General features: G+C 42.9%; 1 protein-coding gene across 11 annotated transcripts in view; it reads left to right on the top strand.

Annotated features, from left to right (window-relative positions):
- The window catches only part of DCLK2 (doublecortin like kinase 2), a 152709-nt gene that overhangs the window by 118708 nt on the left and 11850 nt on the right, over positions 1-22151 (top strand). For all 11 annotated transcript variants that reach the window (XR_003795583.1, XR_003795584.1, XM_029235182.1 and 8 more), the window contains 5 exons: positions 721-778; positions 10976-11095; positions 11581-11727; positions 18793-18926; positions 19338-19415. Coding sequence is in view for 9 of the 11 variants with exons in the window: in XM_029235182.1 (XP_029091015.1) it covers positions 721-778; positions 10976-11095; positions 11581-11727; positions 18793-18926; positions 19338-19415 (537 nt within the window). In the remaining 2 variants the exon portion in view is untranslated. The remainder of the gene's footprint in view (positions 1-720; positions 779-10975; positions 11096-11580; positions 11728-18792; positions 18927-19337; positions 19416-22151) is intronic.

Raw genomic sequence — 22151 nt, forward strand, 5'->3', positions numbered from 1 at the left:
TGACCACCTGGCAAAAGCAGCTTGTGCTTGAGAGAACTAACCTATTCCAAGAATACCACAGTGTTGTTTCTTGAACTGCTTTCCTATTCTAAAAGATGTATTTTTGACATGTTCAGATTAAATTATACTAAAGGTGATTAAAAGTTAAATAACAACATCAGGACTCTTGTGTCAAATGAATGACATCTCTAGTACCAGATATGGACGTTTGAAGGTGTGGATAAGGTGGCACCAGATCCTAAGTGGAGTTTTGGCTGAGAAATAGAAACTGAAAGTCTAGGGACTTTCCAGTTTTGAATTATGGGCTAATTAGTGACTAATGGACTCATGTAAAGACATTGATAAAAGAAAATTTTCTGTTACTTTGATTCATTTTTCTTAATTTTATTCTGTCTCCTAAGAGAACTACTTTTGAGATTTAAGTATGGAAGAACAGCTTCTTGTCCAAGTCTGATACAACAGAATTTAAATACTTTAAATATGTGAGTTACTTAATATTGTAATGAATAATACTTATAAAAGGAGATTGACAGTGTGGCTTTGTGGGTTTTAAAAAAATCTTTTGTGGTTATTTTTCTCCCTGACCCCACTCAGCATCCTCTCTGGTGTATAGAGAAGGAAGCCACTCTTTTTTCCCTGGGTCTGTGCTGTAGAGGAAATCAGGATGGATGGTGTCTTTGATTTATGTCTTTAAATGGCCTTCCTCTGATTATTCCATAGGTCCACAGGAAAGGAGTTTGCCCTAAAGATTATAGACAAAGCCAAATGTTGTGGAAAGGTACAGTATACATAACTGTTCTGTAAAAGAAACTGAAAAAAACTTAGAGGTGTTTACTGCGGTGAAGGAATTTACGTGGTGATTTGACAAGATCGTAATAGGAATAGTCTGCTGATAGTAGCGGGGGAAACCTTATCAAGCTTTTTTTTCCCCTGCCATTTTTCAGAAGCCTTAATCCTAAAACAGTAAATTGATTTGATCTCTGTCCTAACCATTGAAAAATACAAGTTCTTCTCTCTGGGAGATGTCTGTATCAAAACCCAGCAACACACAAAAGGTGCCTCAAGAACTGTGAGGGTTCTGAGACTTCTCAAACTAAGAAATTAGCCTTCCAGCTTTGTAGATGTGGCAGAAGACACAAGATTCCTGGGTCAGACAAAAACTACTACTGGTGCCATAGCAGATAGCATGAGCTCCATGCTTGCACTGGTTCCCAAAGCCCACAGAAGTGATGCAGAGGGGCCCAGCTGGATGCTGTCCACACAGTGGGTTTGTGTCACAGTGGAGGACCCCCAAGCTTAGGAACCCCCCAATCTTATGAGGGGGCCACTAGCATCCTACCCAGCCTCTGCCCCAGAGGAGAGCATTATTTTTATTATCATGCTCAGGAAACAAATCGCCCTCCACCCCTGGGGGAGACCCTGTCTCTGTCTTCCAAGGATGTTTGCTATACAGACATACTTGGAAAGATAGTTTGTAACTAAAGATGATGTGGGATGTGCAGAAACACCATGGATTGTCTCCCCAAATGGATGAACTTTTTTCTCTGTCCTACTCTGAAGATGGGACTGGGAAAAAAATCAAATGATAGAACGCTGCTAGATTACTGCCATTTCAACTATGTTTGAAAGGATAAATATTCTACAATAGTGATGACAAAGACCTTTTTAGATTCCTTTCTGGCAAGTAGCGTAGCAGTTAAGAGAGCAGGCTCTAGGGCCTTCCCTAGAAGGTGGCGCAGTGGTTAAGAATCCACCTGCCAATGCAGGGGACACGGGTTCGAGCCCTAGTCTGGGAAAATCCCACATGCTGCGGAGCAACTAAGCCCGCGAGCCACAACTACTGAAGCCTGTGTGCCTAGATCCCATGCTCCGCAACAAGAGAAGCCACCGCAATGAGAAGCCCGTGCACCGCAATGAAGAGTAGCCCCTGCTCGCCGCAACTAAAGAAAGCCCACGCACAGCAACGAAGACCCAACACAGCCAAAAATAAATAAATAAATTAATTAATTGAAAAAAAGAGAGAGAAGGCTCTAGATCTCATGGTCCAACTCTGAGTTCCTCACGCTTGTGGTGCTGAGCACTTGGAAGTGGCCAGTCTGAACTGAAATGTACTCTCAGTGTAAAACACAACAGATTTTGAAGACTTAATGCAGAAAGAAGAATGTAAGATACTTCATTAATATCTTTTGTATTTGATTACATGTTGAAATGATAATATCTTGGATATATTGGGTTAAATAAGTTATATATTTTACCTGCTTTTTATATTTTTTAACATGGCTACTAGAAAACTTAAATTTACATATGTGGATCACATTTCTATTGAACAGTACTACTCTAGAGCCAGATTGTATAAAGTTTAATCCTGGCTCTGCCTCTTTTTGCTGTACGACCTTGGAAAAATTAGTTAACCCCTCTGTGCCTCTGTTTCTTCCTATAAAATGCAGTTGTTAATAATATCGAAGGCATAGGTTATTGTGAATTAATTGAATTAAGGCATAGAAAACATGTAGAAAAGTACCAGTATATAACAAGAATTTAACACATGTTAACTGTCAATATTATTAATATGCCAGAGGAATTCAGAAGTTATAGCTAGGAGGATTTGACGTGATAGTAGTGGTTTTATATTTATGGAACTCCTAAAACTATTCTTCATCAGACATTTACAAAATTGTGTATTTTTAACAGGAAACTTAAAATATTATGATACAGTGTTAGAAGAGTCTTCTCAGAGACCCAGAATGGAAAATCCAATAGACAAATGTGTCATATACTTTTTTTTTTTTTTTTACTACATTGTGACAGCTAATGCAGCAGAGTCTGTGCAAAATGCCCCCCTTTTCTTTGAATAAGGTTTTTCTAAATGTAATTTTCTTTAAATAATTCTATGTGTGTTCAGTTATTGTGCTAACAATTTTATTACATTTTCAGCTGCAAAGCCTGTCTCCATATGTAAGTAGGTGTTGCTCTTTGTATCTGATATTGTGTGATTTAAGCAGAATGTGTCATAATTTGGGGAGCCAAGTTCTAACCAACTGTATTAAAGTATTTTTTCAAAAAAGTTTAAAAATAATTGCTCTGGTAAGGATATTGTTTACATGATTAAAATTTAAGCAGCTGTCTCAGTAGTTGAAAAAAAATCTTTATGCAAAAAAATTCAGTCTGGTACACTAAGTGTTGAGGCAAATGAATTGGTCACTTCAAACATTTGGATCTTATTTTTCTTTGTTATTGAATGTCATTTTATTTTTATAATTCACGATCATATACTTATTTCCATCCTTATATTTTGCTTATTTGAACAATTATTTCCACATTGACTATATAAAATTATAATATTAAAACTTTAAAAAAAAACTGAAGGATAGTTGACTTACAATATTGTGTTAGTTTCAGTTGTACAGCAAAGTGGTTCAGTAATTTTTTCAGATTATATTTCATTATAGGTTATTATAGGATACTGAATATAATTCCCTGTGCTATACAGTAAATCCTTGTTACTTATCTATTTTATGTAAAGTAGTTTGTATCTGTTAATCCCATACTTGTTTTGTTCTAAATAGGTAGATTTTTCCACTAAAGTTTATATTTAGGAAAAAAATTGATATAGAGTATTTGCTTTTTTTTGGCAGCAGGGGCCACTCTTCATCGCGGTGCGCGGGCCTCTCACTGTTGCGGCCTCTCGTTGCAGAGCACAGGCTCCAGATGCGCAGGCTCAGTAGTTGTGGCTCACGGGCCCAGTTGCTCCGCGGCATGTGGGATCTTCCCAGGCCAGGGTTCGAACCCGTGTCCCCTGCATTGGCAGGCAGATTCTCAACCACTGTGCCACCAGGGAAGCCCAGAATTTGCTTTTTTAAAACAAAATCTAAGGGGAGGTATTCAGCCACTCTTCGGGGGCATCGTTCGTTACCTCTGCCTTATGGGTTGTATACAGAAAAGTAATAATGATGAAAATAATATCAGCCATTTATCAAAATGTATTATTTATCAAAATGTATTATCCAGCCTTGGACATATAGAAATTTTGCACATTATCTTTAATGACTTGCAAAACAGATGTACTGATTTTACAGATAAAGAAAGAGAAATTCAAATTAAATAGCTTCCCAAAAGTCACACAGAAGCAGAGCAGTGATTGGACCTTTGGGCTAGTTGGTTGCACAGCCAGTCTACACTGGCCAATCTACCATGATCCCTCTCCAAGTTCAACTTATGCATTTGTTCCTATAATAAGAACCTGGGAAAAATTCTTAACCTCTGGTTTTCTGTTTGCTTTTCTGTAATGTACAAGATTAATTCACTTGTTTACCTAACATTTGATGTTTGTGCAAGATACTGTGCTAGGAATAAGGTAATTTAACAATACCAGTTCCGTAAAAGTGTTAAGGGAGTTCAGGGTAGCACATGAGAGAGAAGTAGGTGCTCAGTGGAGATGCCTTAGAGCAAGAAGCATTCGAGCTGGATTTGAGCAGTAGGTACGGCTTGAGTAGGCAGTAAGGACAGAAAAGCTTTTGAGGCGGCCAGCGCAGCCTGAGTAGAGGCCCAGAAGATGGAAAGCATGTTGGGTTCTTCCAAGTAGGAAATTTTCTTTTTCTTTTTAAAAAATATTTATTTATTATTTATTTATTTTTGCTGTGCTGACTCTTCATTGCGGTACACGGGATCTTCATTGCAGCATGCGGACTCTTAGTTGCAGCATACAAACTCTTAGTTGCGGCATGCATGCAGGATCTAGTTCCCTGACCAGGGTTCGAACCTGGGCCCCCTGCCCTGGGAGTGTGGGCCACTGGACCACCAGGAAAGTCCCTCAATAGGAGATTTTCTTAAATTGATTTATAATGTTGTGTTAGTTTCTGGTTTACAGCAAAGAGATTCAGTTATACATACGTATTTTTTTTCACATTCTTTTTCATTATAGGTTATTACAAGATATTGAGTAGTTCCCTGTGCTATATAGTAGGGCCTGGTTGTTTATCTACTGGTTTGGCCAAAAAGTTCATTCGGTTACTGAATATGTTGTTCAGTAAAGTTCTACGTGAAAATGTGTCTTTTATTTTTACTTTAAACCAAACAAACTTTCTGGCCAACCCAGTATTTTATATGTAGTAGCTTGTATCTGTTAATCCCAAACTCCTAATTTATCCCTCTACCACCCCCTTTCCCCTTTGGTAACCATAAGTTTGTTTTCTATATCTGCGAGTCTGTTTCTGTTTTGTAGATACGTTCATTTGTGTCATATTTTAGATTCCACATATAAGTGATATCATATGGTATTTGTCTTTTTCTGTCTGACTTACTTCACTTAGTATGATAATCTCTAGGTCCATCCATGTTGCTGCAAATGGCATTATTTCATTCTTTTTATGGCTGAGTAATATTCCCTTGTATATATGTACCACATTTTCTTTATCCATTCATTTTTTGATGGACGTTTAGGTTGCTTCCATGTCTTGGCTATAGTATATAGTGCTGCTATGAACACTGGGCTGCATTATCCTTTCAAATTAGAGTTTTCTCTGGATATATGCCCAGGAGTGGGATTGCTGGATCATACGGTAACTCTATTTTTAGTTTTTTAAGGAACCTCCATACTGTTCTCTGTAGTAGCTGCACCAATTTAAATTCCCACCAACAGTGTATGAGGGTTCCCTTTTCTTGACACCCTCTCCAGCATTTATTATTTGTAGACTTTTTAATGATGGCCATTCTGACTGATGTGAAGTGATACCTGAATGTAGTTTTGATTTGTGTTTCTCTGATAATTAGCGATGTTGAGCATCCCTTCATGTACCTATTGGCCATCTGTATGTCTTCTTTGGAGAAATGTCTGTTTAGGTCTTCTGCCCATGTTTTGATTGGGTTGTTTGTTATTTTGTTATTGAGTTGTATGAGCTGTTTATATATTTTGGAAATTAAATCCTCATTGGTCGCATCATTTTTGCAGATATTTTCTCCCAGTCTGTAGGTTGTCTTTTTGTTTAGTTTATGGTTTCCTTTGCTGTGCAAAAGCTTATAAGTTTAATCAGGTCCCATTTGTTTATTTTTGCTTTTATTTCTATTGCCTTGGGAGACTGACCTAAGAAAACATTGCTATTATTAATGTCAGAGAATGTTTTGCCTGTGTTCTCTTCTGGGAGTTTTATGGTGTCCTGTCTTATATTTAAGTCTTTAAGCCATTTTGAGTTTATTTTTGTGTATGTTGTGAAGGAGTGTTGTAACTTTATTGATTTACATGCCACGTAGGAGATTTTTGCAAGATCTACCTTGGGGCCAAATTTAAGGAGGCTTTTGAGAAGGCTATGGTGTTTGTAAATTTAAGAATTCTTCCAAGTTTGGTATTCTAAATAATATTCATTCTAAATATTTATTGAATTCCCATAGTGTATGAAGCCCTGAGCTTTCTGTTGTGGTGCTTAGAAGTGGTCCTTCCTTCTCTTCCCGGAGTTCTACATTCATTATCTACATGACATGGGTCCAGGCAGGACATAAATCCAAATGTATATTGTATTAGTTTCCTGAGGCTGTTGGAATAAATTACCACAAACTTACTGGCTTACAATGGAAATTTATTTTCTCACAGTTCTGGCGGCTAAGTCTGAAATGCACACTCCCTCTGGAAGCTTTAGGGGAGAATCTGTACCTTGATTCTAAGTAGCTTCTAGTGGCTGACAGTATTCCTTGGCTTGTGGCCACATCACTCCAAACCCTGCCTCCGTCTTCACCTCCCTCTCTTCTGTGTGTCTGTTTTTCCTCTTTTGTCTGTGAAATCTCCCTCTGCCTCTGTCTCATAAAGACACTTGTGATGGCACCCAGATAATCCACTGTTATCTCTTCGTTGCAGTATCTTTAATCACATCTCCAAAGACATTTTTTCAAATACAGTAATATTAACAAGTTCCAGGCATTAAGGCTTGGTAACTTTGTGTGGCCGTTATTCAACCAACCACAGTCATCTACCACAGAAATTACATGTAGTGATCTGAGCATCTCATCTCTCTCACTGCATGATCCTCAGCAGTACTCACCCCACAATATATATACCAGCTGTAAAGCCACTGTTGACCGAGAGCAGGCATGATGTGTTTATGTCTTCCGCTTTCTTGAGCACTTCAGAACGAACGGTGCTAGTTGCTGGAGGGTGAGGTAAACAGAAAGCTCCGGGACAGCAGGGTGAGGGCTGTGGTTGGAGCAGAGCGCAGGGGCACTGAGAACAAATTCGAGGGGCTCCTAACCCAGTCACAGTTGAGCAGGGGAGGCCACCTGGAGGAGGTGAGGTCTCATGTGGTGCTGAGGGGTAAATAGGAGTTCACCAAGAAGCCGGGAAAGAGAGCTCCAGACAAAACCGCCTGTGCAAGTGCCTGGTGGTCTAGATAAGAGATTGGCAAAAGGGATAAAATGGGAATGGATATATCCCGGGGCTATTGAGAAGGCTGACCTGGCAGGGATCGGTGATTGATTGGCTGTGCAGGAGGATGCAGGAAGGAGGGTCCAGGTGGAATTCCTGTCTGCTCTGGGCAGCTAGGTTCATTCAGTGAGACAAAGGACACAGGAGGGAAGGACTGGAGACAAGATGATTCGTTTGGTTTGAGAGAGCTGTTTATTCTGTGAATCTGTTTCTCTCTGGCTGTCTCTCTCTCTCTCTCTCTTTTGTCAGTTAAAAACCACCCTGGCCAAGGACAGGGCGGTATCCTTTGCCAAGTGAGCAGTTTTCTTTGTCATTTACTCTCACATACAAAACCATGGAACACCGCCATGAAATGATTCATGTGTAAATTATTTGGAGTTAGAATCATGAATCACTTAACATAAATAATGGTAGATGACTGAATAATGCAAGTTCAGTGCAGTTCAAGACAAAAGTGATGTTCACGTTGTATTTAAAAATATTCCCTGGAAAATGTAACCTAGAGAGCATTTTTATATATTAGAAACAAAGATTACATACGGGTTGCATAAGAAATAGGAAGATAACGTTTGTAAAGATTTTTGTGCATTGTTTTGTTTTGCTTCTGAGGATGGTTTACGTTAAAAAGAGGATTGTTCCTTCAAAGACATATTTACATGCATCGTCAGAGGTTGGGAAACAAAGGCTAATAGCTCCCACATCCCAGCAAAAACCTTCACTATGTGCATAGAATACTAGCCATTGTTGAGTAGCATACAGTAAGCCGAGATAATAAATAATGGTGGAGAAAATGTTGCAATATTCACTTAATGTTTGAAATGTAACACTGCCCAGAGGCCCTGGGAGAAGTTCCACAATGCGTCTCAGAAGACTCTCTATTGTGCCTTTTAATGAAAAAGATAACTTGGGGGAGGTGTAGTCTCCGTATGTGGTAGACTCCTTATTTTAGCTCCAATTTGAGCGAATTCTTGGGGTACTGGTGATGGGGATTATTTTACATTTGTCACTCTAAATTAACATCACAGACAGAGCCCCTGAAGAGAGGTAAATTTATAGACTCTCCCAACCTGGGGGAAATGGGGAGGAGGGAGGAGAACTGACGTGATAGTTCCACTTAGCTTAAAAATCAAACACCCATTTTACTACCATGTCGTCTGGGCTTCATACAGAGTGAAATAAACTCATTTGGTTGCCTTTACATGTTCACAAAGGTACATCCGCCTCTGCTTGTTACTGTGATTAAGGACATGGTTGGCACAGATGAGCCAAAGCCTTCTAAACAGGTGTACAAATGTGGAGGGTTTGCTGCATCTTTCCTTTGTCTCTGTGGCCATGAGGAGTTGGCTGCACAGCTGCTTCCCTTGCGAGGGACCAGGGCTCTGTTGCTGCCTACTGCTGCTGCCCTGTGGGACTGGAACCACGTAGGGGGCCCTGTGGCCTCCCAGCTGTGGTTGGCTAGGTTCTGAGAACCACTGTTCTTCCCTGTCTGCTGACTCCAAAGCCAGTCTAAGTCTTCCCAGCCCTGCTCATTAATGGGCATAGATTCTCTTCCTGTACAAAGCCTGGTGTGGTTCTGCCTTGACTCCCAAGTTCGTGTGAGACTACCTCTAGTTCCTATCTTTACAAGGAATTGAATAGTTTCAGCTTTGCAGCTATCATTTTGAAAAATTACAACTTTGACTAAAGCCTCCCCCTTTGAAAGGTGATATTGTACAGTACAAAAAATGTGGACTGGGATGTCAGGACCCTAGGTGTGCACCCCGCCTCCAAGGACTGTTCTAAGGATGAGCGTTAAGACATTACACAAGTACCTTGCACAGCGACTGACAGATAGTGACTAGATGCCTAGATCATGTTGCTTCTTTTCTTTCCCCCATGTTGATTCAGCATTTGCACCGTCATTTTCCAACATTTACCGAGTGACTACCTGGACAAACACAGTGCATTCAATGCTCGAGAAACACCAGCCACCATGAGCAGCAGCCAGCAACAGATTTTCTCTGAACGTTAGTTATTCATCTGTTATAATTCATACTTCCACCTGTTGTCGAAAAGCATTTGAGATGGCTTTGAGTAAAAATACATGTATACATGGATGCATGAAGATGAGAGGAACCATAAATGGTATCCTGAACTAGAGATAATTATCTTACTACTGCAGCAGAACACTGAAATTCATGAGAGCAAAGGAAGCAAAAGGGGCGGTAAGAGGGAAGCGCGCACACACACACACACACACACGAACATATAATATGAATATATGCATATAGGTGTATTGAATATTTAGGTAGCAAATGATAGCTCTTATGAGGTAAATTTTATAAAAGCTATATTTGAAAACCTAGAGTGTGTAATAGGGCAATTAGCAATTTTTATAGAGCATTTCCTAAATTCTAAACAATTTATTATTACAGTTAATGAGGATTAACAAATATGACATCGTTGAGAGATTTTAATGTCTCATAATAAAATAGACCAGTTGTTGCTCATGATTCATGGGTTGGTGTATTGAAAATAATAATGCCGTGAGTAAACGTTTTGCTACAGTGCTGATCGCAACTGCATTACTCACCAGGACTGATAATCAGGTGGTGTTTTCAGAGAAGTGATGGTCCCCATGGTACTATATGTTTCCTGATTTCTGAAATACAAGATGATAAGGAACATCCATCTGGTGAATGATTTCATACCCAATCATAGAAGAAGAAAGTTTCTTTTTTATGAATTTCAACATGAAATTCAAATTCATATTGGTAATAGTTTAAAAACTAAAAATGTTTGTAATGCTAGAAGTTGTATCCCATAAGCATGCCAAATTTCCTTATATGCCTAGTCTTTATTTCTGAGTGTATACTGAAAGGGAAAAGTGATTCCAGCTGAACTGCAAAGCACAGTGTGGCGTACACAAGCTTTCATAGCATCACAACCTCTTAAGGTGTTAGAAATAAAGAAGAGACAGAAAGGAGTGTGTTTTATGTGCCAGATAGCATGCCGAGCCTTTTGAGGGATGTATTTTTTAAAAATAAATTTATTTATTTATTTTATTTTTGGCTGTGTTGGGTCTTTGTTGCTGCGTGTGGGCTTTCTCTAGTTGCGGTGAGCGGGAGTTACTCTTCTTTGCAGTGTGCGGGCTTCTCATTATGGTGGCTTCTCTTGTTGCACAGCATGGGCTCTAGGCGCGTGAGCTTCAGTAGTTGTGGCACACAGGCTCAGTAGTTGTGGCACGTGGGCTCAGGAGTTGTGGCGCACAGGCTTAGTTGCTCTGTGGCATGTGGGATCTTCCCGGACCAGGGCTCAAACCCGTGTCTCCTGCATTGGCAGGCGGATTCCTAACCACTGCGCAACCAGGGAACTCCTCGAGGGATGTATTGAAGAATGTCTTTCTGTTAGTTACAATGAGGTGTCATGCTGACTTGTCCTGTCCCTAGGGACACCAGCTGGGCCAGGGTGTGGTTTGTCTCTGTTCCTTCAGTGTCAGATCTACAGCCTGTGTTGTCCTCCAGAACACAGGGATAGAGCAGAGGGTTCTGTAATTTCTGATCTACCTCTCTAAACCCTTTTTGACAGGAGCATCTGATTGAGAACGAAGTGTCGATACTGCGCAGAGTGAAACATCCAAATATCATCATGCTGGTTGAGGAGATGGAAACAGCTACTGAGCTTTTTCTGGTGATGGAATTGGTCAAAGTAAGAGGATGGAGAGATTTCAAGAGAATTCATTGATGACAAATCCCAAGACGTACAATATTCTTGAAGGACCTAATTGGAAAAGTGTTTTGCTACCTTGAAACTTCCATTATTTATAATCATCAGTTTTAGTGGCACTTGTGTCATTTTTTTCATCTACTCCAGGCTGATGAGCTTTCTTTGTTACCTTCATAGAACTGCCACTGTTGATGTTTTGGTTTGTTTTGCTTTTTAAAATATTTATTTATTTATTTATTTGGTTGCATTGGGTCTTAGTTATGGCAGATGGGCTCCTTAGTTGCGGCACACAGGCACCTTAGTTGTGGCATGCAAACTCTTAGTTGCGGCATGCATGTGGGATCTAGTTCCCGGACCAGGGATCGAACCTTGGCCTTCTGCATTGAGAGTGCAGAGTCTTAACCACTGTGCCACCAGGGAAGTCCCCACTGTCGATGTTTTGATATGTTCTTTTATGTGTCCTTTAGGGTGGAGATCTCTTTGATGCAATTACTTCTTCAACCAAGTACACTGAGAGAGATGGCAGTGCCATGGTGTACAACCTGGCCAACGCCCTCAGGTACCTCCATGCCCTCAGCATTGTGCACAGAGACATCAAGCCAGAGAACCTCTTGGTACGTCATCTCTGCCTTTTCTGTTCCAACTCAGGCCTCTCTCCCTTTAAAGTGACAGTAATTGCATGCAAATAATCATATGCAGACTATGACATTTTATTTTATTTATTCATTTATTTTTTGTGGTACGCGGGCCTCTCACTGTCGTGGCCTCTCCCGTTGCGGAGCACAGGCTCCGGAAGCGCAGGCTCAGCGGCCATGGCTCACGGGCCCAGCCGCTCTGCGGCATGTGGGATCTTCCCGGACCGGGTCACGAACCCGTGTCCCCTGCATTGGCAGGCGGACTCTCAACCACTGCGCCACCAGGGAAGCCCCAATGACATTTTAAAGTCTATACTAGCCCTGCAGATACGGGGCTGAGAGGATTTAAATCTAGAAAATCAGCCTGACTCAAGTCAATGACCATAAAATGTTAATGGATTTCTCGAATTGATCTGCACTTCTGCATTTACTGTTTACCAGACATTAGAAAACATATTTTCATTTACGATTTGATGGATGGTGCTAACTGAAGAAAGGTGAGCAGGAAAATTATTTTATGAGGCAAAAAATTCTGAAGAATAAATTGGAGACAGAAACAGAATTAGAGGCTTGTAGGAGACAGCAGTAGAACACAAGCGTTCATTTCTGTGCAGGACGGAAGTTTGGCAATGATCTAGTCCATTCATTTCAGCTCTACAGATATGGAAATTGAGACCCAGATATGCTAACTTTTCTTGTTTAAAAGTCTCATTTGTCCTGTTGTTCTACAGATGAAAGTCTTATTCTAATATGCACTCAGCTTCATAATCTGGTTCCAGTTTACCTTTCCAGCCTCTTCTCCTGTTACTCTCTTCCCTACCCATCTGGCCAGCATGGCACTCACCTTCAAGCCATATTTAACTCACCTCATGGTGGCCTTCAAACCAAACATTGCTAATGGGGACAGTCCTCATGTCTACATTGTAGAGAAATTTTAGAGAAGGCGATTTGGGAGTTCTGCACACACACATCTCCCAAACGCACACAGGACTCTTGGCTTCTCTGTTTCCACCTTTCAGGGCTGAGCGTCACCATCATCATCGTTACTGCTTGGCAGGTGAGCCTATCTGAGTCTCCCATATCGTGTGCATCCAAGCACAGGTTTCCCCGGGTCCAGGAGTTGGTGAAGACTTGACTTCCTCAGCAGCATTACGCCTCATTGTTGGTGTCCACACTGGTCTCTGTTTGCAGCATCCTCTCCCCCAGCAACGTGGCAAACACGTTCATCTTGTAAGATACTGAGCGAGGCCTGTCTCCTTTTTTTTTTTTTTTTTTTTTTTTTTTTTGCGGTACGCGGGCCTCTCACTGTTGTGGCCTCTCCCGTTGCGGAGCGCAGACTCAGCGGCCATGGCTCACGGGCCCAGCCGCTCCGTGGCATGTGGGATCCTCCTGGACCGGGGCACGAACCCGCATCCCCTGCATCGGCAGGTGGACTCTCAACCACTGCGCCACCAGGGAAGCCCGAGGCCTGTCTTCTTGATATCACCCCAGGCTCCCTGGGCAGAGTCAGTCATGGCCACCTCTGGTTTTTGCTGCACTTGCCGTGGTGCAGTGATTTTGTCGTTTACTTGTCTGTTGTCTTCTCTAGGTCGTAAGCACTAACGGGGCAAGGTCTGTGTTTCGGTTACTTTATATCCCCAGGGCCGAGGAAGCACACAGTGGACGTGGGTAGATGGCTGGTGACTGACCACCATGGTCACCTAGGTCACCAGCAGCTGGCCCTCAAACACAAGTCTCCACAGCCTGCCTCGTACGCCCAGCACGCAAATAACAACTGAATGGACTAGGCTTTGGGGCCGTCCTGGGGCTTTCTGCTAATCCAGGGTATCGATTTCGCCTTTTGGTTAATACCATTTGATAATTTCCGAGTGTCCACTTAAAAAGTATGTGAGGTTTTTTTTCTTACTGTCTCCTGCCTTGAGGGAATGTGTTTCATTTCTGTTTGTTCCTATTAGGAAAGTAAACACCCCTGCTCTGTAAAACAAGATGTGTTATGTGAACTCTAAGGAGGAATGGAGGCAGCGGCAAGCCAGGCCCCTGGGTGGACGTGAGGGCGTGGGGTTCCCTCCTCTCGACGGGCTGCTTCTGCACCTTGAGGCTGCAGTCTGGGCTGGCCCCGCCCCTCCCCCACTGACAGAACTTGGCCGGGGGCAGAGGGGATAAGGCTTCCCCCCGCAGAGCCAGACACGGTGCCGAGGTGTTCACGAGGACGCCCCTGCTCTCCACGGCCCACGTCACCGCAGTGGCCGCTGTGATTGACGTTCTCTGAGAGCACGGGGCCACGGGGCCCAAGGACCAGTGGTTACCACAGTGCCCACGCCACCTGGCTCTGACTGCGGGGGCCCAGCCGGCGAGGAGGGTGGTGGAAGGGTGAGTGAGCTTCCCTGTAAACCCCAGGGTGCCCGTTTCCCAGCTCACTGATTCCGTTCTCACCCCATTTCCCCTCTTTTCCACTCACAGTTCCTTACTGTATGCAGAATCTCAGAAAACCGCCCCTCATCCTCTTCTGCTGTTACACATCAAGGGAAGATAGCGGTTGGAGACATCAGTCCCCGTTAGGATGAGTCTCAGAATGTAGGCAGGAGATTGGAATCGAGTGCCTCACCTGCCCCACCTGCCCCACCTGGATGAATGTCCGCCCCACTCCGAGACCTGCTCTAACCCCGCTGTGCTGCCCAAAGGGCAGAGAAGGGAGATGATAAAACTGATGTCGGGATGAGGCTAATGTGTGACATGAAAGGGCCGTGGGGTCAGGCTTTGGAGACCCTTAGCTGCGCATATCCAAGTAGAATATGTGCCTGCCTTTGGAAACCTAACTGGACCCCTCGGCTGATCCTAGATAGAGTCAGCAGGTTGGCGTGAAAAAGTGCCATCGAGGCACTAAAAGGAAATACACAGAGGGACTGCCAACGTCTTGCTACTTTAAAAGAGAATTGGGTCTTTGAACACCAGAGCATTCAGACATCTGATTTGCATCCCCTCCTCTGGCAGCAGTGTCATAATTTAAACCCCTGCCAGCAGAGATGTATGGGTCACTGTGTCAGGGAGCACAGGGGTGGCCATTAATGCCGTGAGTTACAGCCTGGCGGTGCCCTGTCAGAGTTAACTATGAGAGACCAGTGATAAATTCCACGTTTCCAGGAGTTCTGGGGGCAGGGGAGAGAAGAGGGTTGGTTTCTCATATTTGAAGTCCTGCTAAATCATGATGCTGACGTTTTATTTAGAGAGCTTGTGGCATTCACTTTGTATGTGGGATCTGCATTTCTCACATATTTCAGTTTTGCATTCTGAGAGCAACTTTTGACAGCATCTCTCAGCTTGTGGTGGGCCCTTTGAGCACCGCAGGGCTGGAGTTCTCACAGTGGTGGCTGTTCAGATCTCACTGAGAGTCTGCAGGCCGTGCAGGCTTTTAGACGCAGGAGGGTGCGGTGGACGGCAGTGGTCTTGTTTGGAGCCCCCCTTGGCTGCCTGCTCGTAACTTGAGTTTTCTGAGCCTCAGTTTCCTCATCTGTAAATTGGAGCAAAAGTTCTCTTCCTAATCGTCCAGCAGGGTGACTATAGTAGTGCAGTGAGACAGCATTTAGGAAAATATTGGAATGTCCCAAGTCCTGCGAGGATGCACGTTACTGGGGAGAACTGAATTCTCTGCCAGAACAGAAGGCCTTTGGAGTCCCTGTGCATTTAGCCACCTCTTTCTTAAAACCAGTCTCTTAAAGCCATGTGTGTGTGTCCGTGTCAGTTTCTTAAAGCAATGTCATAAATTAAAAAAAATTTTTTGGCTGCATTGGGTTTTCGTTGCTGCGCGTGGGCTTTCTCTAGTTGCGGCGAGCGGGGCTACTCTTTGTTGCGGTGTGCGGGCTTCTCATTGCGGTGGCTTCTCTTGCTGCGGAGCACGGGCCCCAGGCACGCGGGCTTCAGTAGTTGTGGCACACGGCCTCAGTAGTTGTGCTCGTGGGCTCTAGAGCACAGGCTCATTAGTTGTGGTGCATGGGCTTAGTTGCTCTGCAGCATGTGGGATCTTCCTGGACCAGGGATTGAACCCGTGCCCCCTCCGTTGGCAGGAGGATTCTTAACCACTGCACCACCAGGGAAGTCCCAGCAATGTCATAAATGTGTGTGTGTGTATGTGTAGATTTATAGATGTATATATATGTATTTTTTTTTCCTGCTTTGAAGAGAATCTCCAGCTAAGACTTGAAATTTACTTACATTCTCTTCCACATATTTGCCTTTGTGTCTAGCATTGGGGAGAGATGAATCAGATAAAATATTATTATTCCAGGCTTGTCTGGCCCTTATGACACTTCCCTTTTGATGTTTAGCCAAGGAGTACCACTTGCCCAAACATAATTCAACGATTATAGACTGTTCAGTCCCTTTCTATTTATACTCCTGCATCTGACTCTGAATTCCTTATAGGGGATGTGAAAAACGGGACTTCTGGGACTTCGGAGTATCTGACAACACTTAAATACCCCTAGGCATCCCTAAATTGAATGTCTAAAATAAACACTGTTTTTAAAAAATGTACCTAATGAGTGTATTTTAAAGTTGTAAAAACAAAATGACATTAACAAAACTTTTTTTTTTTTTTACTCATGATAGAGACATTTAGAATTATAATGTTGGTTATAATGTTCTTATCACTGCAATTACTCAGGGAATTTCTAAAGTCTGGGTTTCAGTAAATGCATCATAAATTCTAACTGTAATTCAGATTGTTCTTGTTAATGTTTATATTAAACATAACGGATGGAAAGTCGTCCTAAGACTAAGCATGACTCAGAACCTGGTTTCTGTTGCTTTAGGCTGAATCATTAGTAGCTTTTTTTTTTTTTTTTTGCGGTTCGCGGGCCTCGCACTGCTGTGGCCTCTCCCGCTGCGGAGCACAGGCTCAGCGGCCATGGCTCACGGGCCCAGCCGCTCCGCGGCACATGGGATCCTCCCGGACCGGGGCACGAACCCGTGTCCCCTACATCGGCAGGTAGACTCTCAACCACTGCGCCACCAGGGAAGCCTCATTAGTAGCTTTGAATATGTTTCTGCTGAGTTGTGGGCTGACTCAGAATGATAAATATCTGTGAGGGACTCCAAATCCTCATCATTAGTCCTGTGAAACTTGTAAGTCATAAAGATGCATGCTGCACATGGGTATTTAGTACATCAACATGGAAGCAGTTATTAAAATACTAAGGTGAAAAATACTCCTCTTAAACTACTGAGAACATCACAGGCTAGGAAGGTATTTCAGTGTCATCCTTAAAAAAATGCCTATTAAGGTGGTGGGGTCATTGGCATGAGGAAGGCCAGAGGTTCTTGATGTCTTTTTATTGAGGAGTTTATAAATCATCCCCCTCATTAAGTAGCAGACTAATGGATGATGTTGTAAACATGCTTATCTTGAAAAAACATAATTTGCTAAATTTTTCACTTCCTTTAGTAAGTAGTGGTTTAGATGAAAATCTGATTCAGTTCATGGTAGAATAATACAAGGAAACACAAACAAAATATGTTTAAAATGTAAAAGTAGAGGAAAGGTATGACGTGAGTACAGGTTAGGTTTTTGTAGTTATCCTCTGAAATTGAGTGTTTTCAGAATGGACGTCCAAGAGGCAAATGGACAGCTTGTTAAAGATCCCACAGTCAAATCTCAGTTTTGTTCTCACACACACTCATTTGCTTCTAAAACAATCCATTTAAAATGTAACTTTCATTGTAAACATTTTGGAAACTACTGAAAAGTATAAAGAAGAAAATTAAAGTAACCTGTAATGCTACCACCTAGAGATAAACAACATTTTGGGGTGTTACAGTATATATATAATTTTGAATATTTAAAAAAATTTTATGTAATATAGTAAATATTTCCCATGATTAATAATTTATTTGAAATGTGCTTATTAGTGACTGTATAATATTTCATTGTAGGGATTTACCATGATTTATTTTTTTTTGGTTATTTTTTTGTCTGTTTGGTTTTTTTTTTCAACATCCTTATTGGAGTTACCATGATTTATTAAGTCATTACCCTGTTGGCCATTTATGTTGCTTCCAGTTTTTAAAAACAGATGAATTCTGATATTGGCATTCTTGTGTATAACCTTTCGGTCCATCTCTGTTGCCTCAGAGCAGGTTCTTAGAAGTAGATTTACAGGATCAGAGGTTATGAAGGATATTAAGAAATTTACATATGGTTGCAGTGCTTTCTAGAAAAGTTGTTACATGTTCATCAGCATTGTTAAACCTTTTCCAAGATGATGATTTACCTGATCTAATCAGCCACTCCTTCTAGGAAAGGAAGGAACATTCATTAAGCCCTGATCTGTACTTCATCTCATTTCATCCTCACACCAACCCCGTGAGCCAAGGACCCCTGTCCTCCCATTTCACAGATGAAGAATCCTGCCCAGGGCGAGTGAGAGACTTTCAAAGGTCACATCACCAGAAAATGGGTGGAGTGGTTGGTTATGCAAGCTCAGGCTGTCTGATCCCCAAAGTCATTTTCTTTCTAAATTTCCAGGGTTCTCCCCTATGTAATATTTATATTCATCATTGTCTAGAGAACAAGTTCTAATTTTATTTTCTAAACTAAACATGCAAGTTGGAGACCACCTAGCGCTTCAGTGGACACTTCATAAACATTTCTGAGGCTCTCACATCCCCCCTCCCCGCCAGCGCTCAGGAAACACACAACAGAAGTCTTAGAGGGCTCTCGAGCCAACCAGGTAAGCAGCCACCTACACTCCTCAGCATGCAGACATGTTCATTATACTCCTAGGTAAGGAACGTTTTGCAAAGGTAGAAATATTGTCTTTTTCCTATTTCACACAATCATGCAAAATCTCTAAAAAGAAAAATTAGAGCTTTAAGAAGCAACAAAGATAAACCATGCCGTTAATATCACAAGGAGAGATTTCTTTTGATTTGTTAGTAAATGTATCTGTGTCTTTTCTGCCTAATTCCAAAGGCCCCCCACCCCTTGCAATCACTGAGGAAAAAAAAAAAAAAAAAAGACTTCTGATTATTGGCTGGTTTCTGTTCCAGGTGTGTGAATATCCTGATGGGACCAAGTCTTTGAAACTGGGAGACTTCGGGCTGGCCACTGTGGTAGAAGGCCCTTTATACACAGTCTGTGGCACCCCGACTTATGTGGCCCCAGAAATCATTGCTGAAACCGGGTATGCCTCCTGGGGGTTTGGGTTAGTGCTTTAACTTTGGGAAAGGGTATATTTTGCTGCTACTCCTGCTGTGTATTCACATGCCTCTTGGGAATGTGGAGGGCAGGAGAGACTGTTACCTGCACCATGATTTTGATCCCAGGAGCTTGAGTTTGTGCTCCTAGTTCCAAGAGCCCTAGGCCTGGACTTCTGTCCCAAGGCCAGTCTTGGAGTCCCCAAGATGGTGGTGAGGTTGGGAGAAGAGCAGACACCTTTTGTCCAGAGGGTAATTCATTCCTCTACATGAAATGAGCAGTTTGGTACCAAAAGGCCTTTTTTCCCTAACAAACAAAGGCAAGTACTCCAGTAATGTGCAGGGTTCCTGGGAGTAGTATCACTGTTTCTCTCCTCCCACCCACTTTGTTTCCCCAGCTATGGCCTGAAGGTGGACATTTGGGCAGCTGGCGTGATCACGTACATACTGCTCTGTGGATTCCCACCCTTCCGAAGGTCAGTGGCTCTTTGAATGACAATATTTGAATTGTAAACCCTCTCCCTTTGATCAGGAAGCAGACATTCTACTTCTGGCAATCAGGACCAGAAACTGCTCAATAAAAATGTCAGTTAAAAATTACACAAACATACCTTTCACTTTTTTATCTTAATTTACAACCTATTAATGTATATTCCTTGTCCACACTTTTGATGTGAGGCCAAGGCCTTTGCTTTGTGTTTGGTCCCCTGAGTTTCCTGCGGTCATTCTTCCGTAAAACACACCCATAGTCCAGTGTCTATGATTTCCATTCTCAGTCTTTTTCAAGAGGAATAGATTTAAAGATCCTTGTGAAGCAATCTGATCCTTCCAGGTAAGCCTTTTTCTAGTTCTTAAGAGTTGTCTTTTCTACTTAATTCGACAGCAGTTTTTTGGTTTTTTTTTTTTTTTAATAAATTTATTTATTTATTTATTTTTGGCTGTGTTGGGTCTTTGTTGCTACGCACATGCTTTCTCTAATTGTTGAGAGTGGGGGCTACTTTTTGTTGCCGTGAGCAGGTTTCTCACTGAGGTGGCTTCTCTTGTTGCGGAGCACGGGCTCTAGGAGCACTGGCTCAGTAATTGTGGCTCACGGCCTCTAGAGCGCAGGCTCAGTAGTTGCGGCGCATGGGCTTATTTGCTCTGTGGCATGTGGGATCTTCCCGGACCAGGGCTCGAACCCGTTTCCCCTGCATTGGCAGGCGAATTCTTAACCACTGTGCAACCAGGGAAGCCCCCTCAACAGCAGTTTTTTTTTTTGGCAGTACTCGGGCCTCTCACTGCTGTGGCCTCTCCCGTTGTGGAGCACAGGCTCCGGACGCGCAGGCTCAGCGGCCATGGCTCATGGGCCCAGCCGCTCCGCGGCATGTGGGATCCTCCCGGACCGGGGCACGAACCCGTGTGCCCTGCATCGGCAGGCGGACTCTCAACCACTGCGCCACCAGGGAAGCCCTCAACAGCAGTTTTTAAACAACTCACTTTGCAAAGCATTCGACCTAGTTCTTGTAGAAACAGGGAATTCTTTCTTTTTAAATTTATTTTGTCCGTTCACATAGTATTAAGTAGAATTACAAATACTTTTGGCATAAACAGAACTGGGAACAGCAGATTGACCCTTGGTGACCCTGCACCTCGCCTGGTGGCCACACATGGTGTTTGGGTGTGTGCTGGGGTCCACAGAGTGCACTCGCACCCAGCAGTCCATGACTAGGGGGCGTGTGGGGCTTTGACACAGCATCTCTTTTGATCAGTTCTGTCTCCCTCTTTGGAGCAAATGAACACTTTGAAGCAGAAGTTCATCTAATGGTGCATGTTTGATTTTCCTCTGAGTTTTCTTGAATGCTCTTTTCCTTTTAATCCCTTCTTTGTTCATTTTACAACTCTTTGTAGAGTAGCTCCTGTGGGCCAGGTACTATTCTAAGTGCTGGGAACCGAGTGGTGAACAAAACATATTCTCTGAGGCCATAGCGTTTACATTGTAGTATTCGGTCAGTAAGTGAAAAATAAGTTTATTCCATTACCCCCCCCACCCCGCATTTTATTGTGAAAGCTTTCAAAGTTGAAAGGTTTATCTTTTTTAAATGAACAATTTTTAATTGAGTTGAACAGGTTTTTTTTTTTTTTTGGCTGACACTAAACACAGGAATGACAGAGATGTCCGTCTCTACTTGTGAGAGCCTTCTGGTGTAGATACATCACGAGAATGTTGATCAATCAGAATAACTGAGCATATGAGGTCATGCTAAGTTGGGGGCCAGAAATCACAAAAGGTTTCGTGAAAGATATGACATTTGCGTGGGACCTTGTCCTTGTGGCATGGGTTACGTTTCTGTAGGTGGAAAGTTCTTTCCATCTGGCCATCAACATCATGGTTTTCCATCAAGATCATTGCTCAGGTGGGTTATACAGACTGTAGGATTACTGGACGTATCAGCTTTTGCTGAATAACAAACTTCCCCTAAAGGCAGGGGTGGAAATCATTCTGTGAGTCCATTGAGCAGTTCTTCTGCTCTGGGCTGGCTCAGTGGGGGCGTGAGGTCCAGTGTAGCCTCACTCATATGCCTGGTAGTTGGCTCAGTGTCAGCTGGGAAACAGATATGACTTGGCCATGTGCCTTTCAGCGTCCGGTGGGCTAGCATGGGCTTCACATGATGGTGGATACAGGATATCCCAAAGCAGCCAGAGCACTTTCCAAGTCTCTGCTTGCCGCACATTTCTTCACTGATGTCCCGTTGACCAAACGAAATCAAATAGCTAAGCCTGGGGTAAATGTGGGAGAAGGTTAAGTGTGTACATAGAGGGAGGGGGATCATTTGTGGCTATTTTTACAGTCACACTGTGCCCTGGCTGGTTTCAGTGATGACTTGTTTTGGGAACTAGTCAAGTGGTTTGTTTTTTTTTTTTTTGCGGTTACGCGGGCCTCTCACTGCTGTGGCCTCACCTGTTGCGGAGCACAGGCTCCGGACGCGCATGCTCAGAGGCCGTGGCTCATGGACCCAGCTGCTCTGCGGCATGTGGGATCTTCCCGGACCGGGGCATGAACCCGCGTCCCCTGCATCGGCAGGTGGACTCTCAACCACTGCGCCACCAGGGAAGCCCCTAGGGTAGTGGGTTTTGATAGCAAGTAATTCTAGGACCACTTACAGTAGAGTTTCCCTCCTTGGTTAACCCAAGTTAAGAGCAGTTGGAAAAGGGTATCAGGGATCAGTTGTAGA

This window comes from Monodon monoceros, unplaced genomic scaffold (assembly GCF_005190385.1).
Source record: "Monodon monoceros isolate NGI ecotype Baffin Bay Population unplaced genomic scaffold, NGI_Narwhal_1 Super_Scaffold_20, whole genome shotgun sequence".
Taxonomy (NCBI): Eukaryota; Metazoa; Chordata; class Mammalia; order Artiodactyla; family Monodontidae; genus Monodon; species Monodon monoceros.